Below are 2,964 nucleotides of genomic sequence, written 5' to 3'. Positions count from 1 at the left end.
AATCCAAGCTACCCAAGTAACTAAGCTTTGAAAATCTCATCATGCAAAGAATCAACAACACCTTGGAAACTACCAAACTGAGAACTCACCACATCTACTTCCACTCCAAGCATTCGTGCTCCGGCGGCCGTAACAGGCCCGTGCGCCGCCACGAGCAGCTTTGGGCATAATCTCTTGACACTCTCCCAGCGCAGCCCAATTTTTTTGAAGCTCTTCAGTAACCCCTCCACCTCAGCAGTGCTAGTAAACACAATCGCATCCAAATTACCCGCCTTAATTCTCTCCACCACTTGGGCCGCACACTCCGACCCGGCCCAACGAGTTTCGTACGCATTGACCCGAACCGGAGCCCAACCGCTTTCTCCGAGTTCCCGGAGAAAATCCGGCACCACCGGAGGCTCAGTCAGCCCCAACACCGCCGGAACCGGACATAAAATCCTCCGTCCGCCGCCGTCGCCGAGCGAGTGAACCATCGCGCTCGGCGTGGCGGTCTCCGGTACCAGAATCCTCACTCGGTGTGGACTGAGCTTGGAGACGAAGGCGTCGTCCATGAGCTCGGCGTCCCTGCCGAGCGCGGCGACGGTGAAGACGGCGCCGTGTGGGGAGAGGAGAGGAGGAGAGAGGCCGTCTGCGGCGGCGGAGAAGGCGGCGATGGCAGTGCGGGAAGGGAAGGCGACGGCGGAGAAGAGGTCGAGGGAGGGAGGCGAGAGGTGGGGCTTGAGAGCGGAGATGGTGGATGCGGTGTGGTGGACGGTGAGTGTGGGAGAGGAGAGGGGAGTGAAGCCGGTGAGGGTGAGGAGGTGGCGGAGACGGGCGGCGTAGATTGGTGGAGTGGTGAATGCGACGGTGGGCGCGGCGGTGTTTGGTGTGGTCATTTTGAGTGTAATGAGGATCGAGCTACGTCGTTTTGTTGCATGATTGTATATACACACACGAGGGGAGCGCTTCTGTTGCGGACCTCAAAGTTGCGGGCTCAATACGGATTTTCAAATTACGCCGTTGGATTGTATGAACGGTTTATATTTTGGGAAATACATGTCTTTATCATGTGCCTACATCGCACAACAAATCCTTCTCACTCCTCTTTCTTTGTTTTCTGGAATTCTGGGGAAGATTAACAGATTCTTCCTCTTTCCTTAACAATATCCACTTCAATCCCTCCTTCACTTATGGGCTGCTGGGTTTGCTTATGATTACAGTTTTCAGTGGGATTTCATTTCTTTCTTTAGTGGGATTCAATCCTTATCAATATCTACAAGACTATAATTGTTGATATTATGCCAAAAACCAAAGCAAGAGGGGGAGATGATATATCTCGGACGTAGGGGGGAGAGAGAGAGAAAGAGAGAGAGTATCTGATCTATCTCCGATGTAGGAGAGAGAGAGAGACAAAGAGAAAGAGGTAGTATTGGGTAAGGTCAGTTTTATTTTGTTTTCTAAAATATAAACCATTCATGTAATCTGATGGCTAAAATCAAAAGTCTTTAACAAGTCTTTAAATAAGAAGTTCTCGTTAGAAAGGGCTTCTTTAGGCTTGGTTTAGTTGCTATTATATAAAGAGCATTTATCAGTTATAGTCGTCAGCTTTCGTATTAATAAAACTTTGAGTTTATCTCAATTCTCTGGTGGATTCCACGTTCTCTCGTGGATTCGAGAAAACCAAACTTGTGGTTTTAAGTCGCCGTTGATGGATTCCAACATTTATATTTATGCTGCATCAGTTGTTGCACTCCGATATCAGAATGTTTCAGGTATTTTATCCACTCATTTTACCATTTGCTTTCTTGTAATAGAAAGTTCAATTCATGCGCTTTGTGTGATTTTTATAGAGATCAATAGTCTTTGTTGCTAGTTACAGATGAACGAACTAGTTTAAGTTTCTTTACTTCATTTTGGGTGATATGTCCTGTAGTGAAAGCTGTAATGATGAAACTTTTGACAGATACAAGAGTGATTGGAATTGTATAAAAGAGATATCGGGTAGAAATGGGTTCACATTCTAAGCTCAAAGTAGGAGGAGATGGTGAGGATAAGATCAGTCAATTACCAGATGCACTTCTGTCTCATATGCTCTCCTTCGTGGAAACCGAACAAGCTGTGAGGACTAGCATTCTCTCTACAAGGTGGAAGAACATATGGGCTTCTGTTCCCTCTCTATTCTTTGTACACTGCTGCTGTAAGGAACGAGGAAGCTCTAACCATGCTGTGTTTGTGTCATTTGTTGATCGTGCGCTTCACTGTCGTGGATTATTAGACATTCAAAGATTTTATCTCCGTTATTACTGCTTCTCTGTGGATTTATCTCGTATTGATGGTTGGATCCGCAATGTGATTCGTCGTAATGTTGTGGAACTTAAACTCTGTGTTAGGGTATATGAGGACACGGTAGAAAAGATTGAGTTGCCTAAAACTATATTTCTGTGCAAAACACTGGTGATATTGAAGCTGAATTTCAACTGTTTTATCTATGCTCCTCCTGAGTCGGGGTGTTTCCCTAATCTCAAGGTTCTCCATATCAGACTTGATTGTCCTGATAAGGACTTTTTGGAAAAGCTTTTTACATTCTTCCCTTTACTTGAAGACTTGTTTATATATGGAAGATTGTCAAGTGATATTAGTGGTACTTTCAAGCTTTTTGTGCCTGAACTAAAGAGGTTAAAAATAGACTTTGCCTCTAATATGAGTTATGAGGACCCTTATGAGTACTACTTATCTATCAATGCCCCAAAGCTTGAATATCTTGACCTCAGAGTGGATTTTTTGCGGAGCATTGTATTTGACAATGCAAAGTCCCTGGTGAAAGCCGTTTTCAGTTTCTCTCACCGTGATGCCATTGAACTCGAGCGCTATGGTTACCGTGCAACCACATTGCTGGCAGCAGTTTCCAATGTTCAACATCTATCTCTTTCAGTTCATTCTTTGGCTGTAAGTATGCTTAACTTGTTCCTTTTCCACTATGTCTGA

General features: G+C 45.0%; 1 protein-coding gene across 1 annotated transcript; it reads left to right on the top strand.

Moving 5' to 3' along the window:
* Positions 1-1,986: 1,986 nt before the first annotated feature.
* LOC101305218 (putative F-box/LRR-repeat protein At5g41840-like) lies at positions 1,987-2,964 on the top strand. Its single transcript, XM_004288706.1, has one exon. It carries the CDS (start codon positions 1,987-1,989, stop codon positions 2,962-2,964), a length of 978 nt encoding a protein of 325 aa, XP_004288754.1.

The sequence above is a fragment of the Fragaria vesca genome, linkage group LG1 (genome assembly GCF_000184155.1).
Source record: "Fragaria vesca subsp. vesca linkage group LG1, FraVesHawaii_1.0, whole genome shotgun sequence".
Classification (NCBI taxonomy): Eukaryota; Viridiplantae; Streptophyta; class Magnoliopsida; order Rosales; family Rosaceae; genus Fragaria; species Fragaria vesca.
The sequence above is the reverse complement of the archived record's forward strand: the minus strand, read 5'-3'. Positions and strand labels throughout refer to the sequence as shown.

Bases quoted from the DNA above. Each gene is read 5' to 3' on its own strand.
- LOC101305218 (XM_004288706.1), top strand. From the start codon at position 1,987: ATGGGTTCACATTCTAAGCTCAAAGTAGGAGGAGATGGTGAGGATAAG.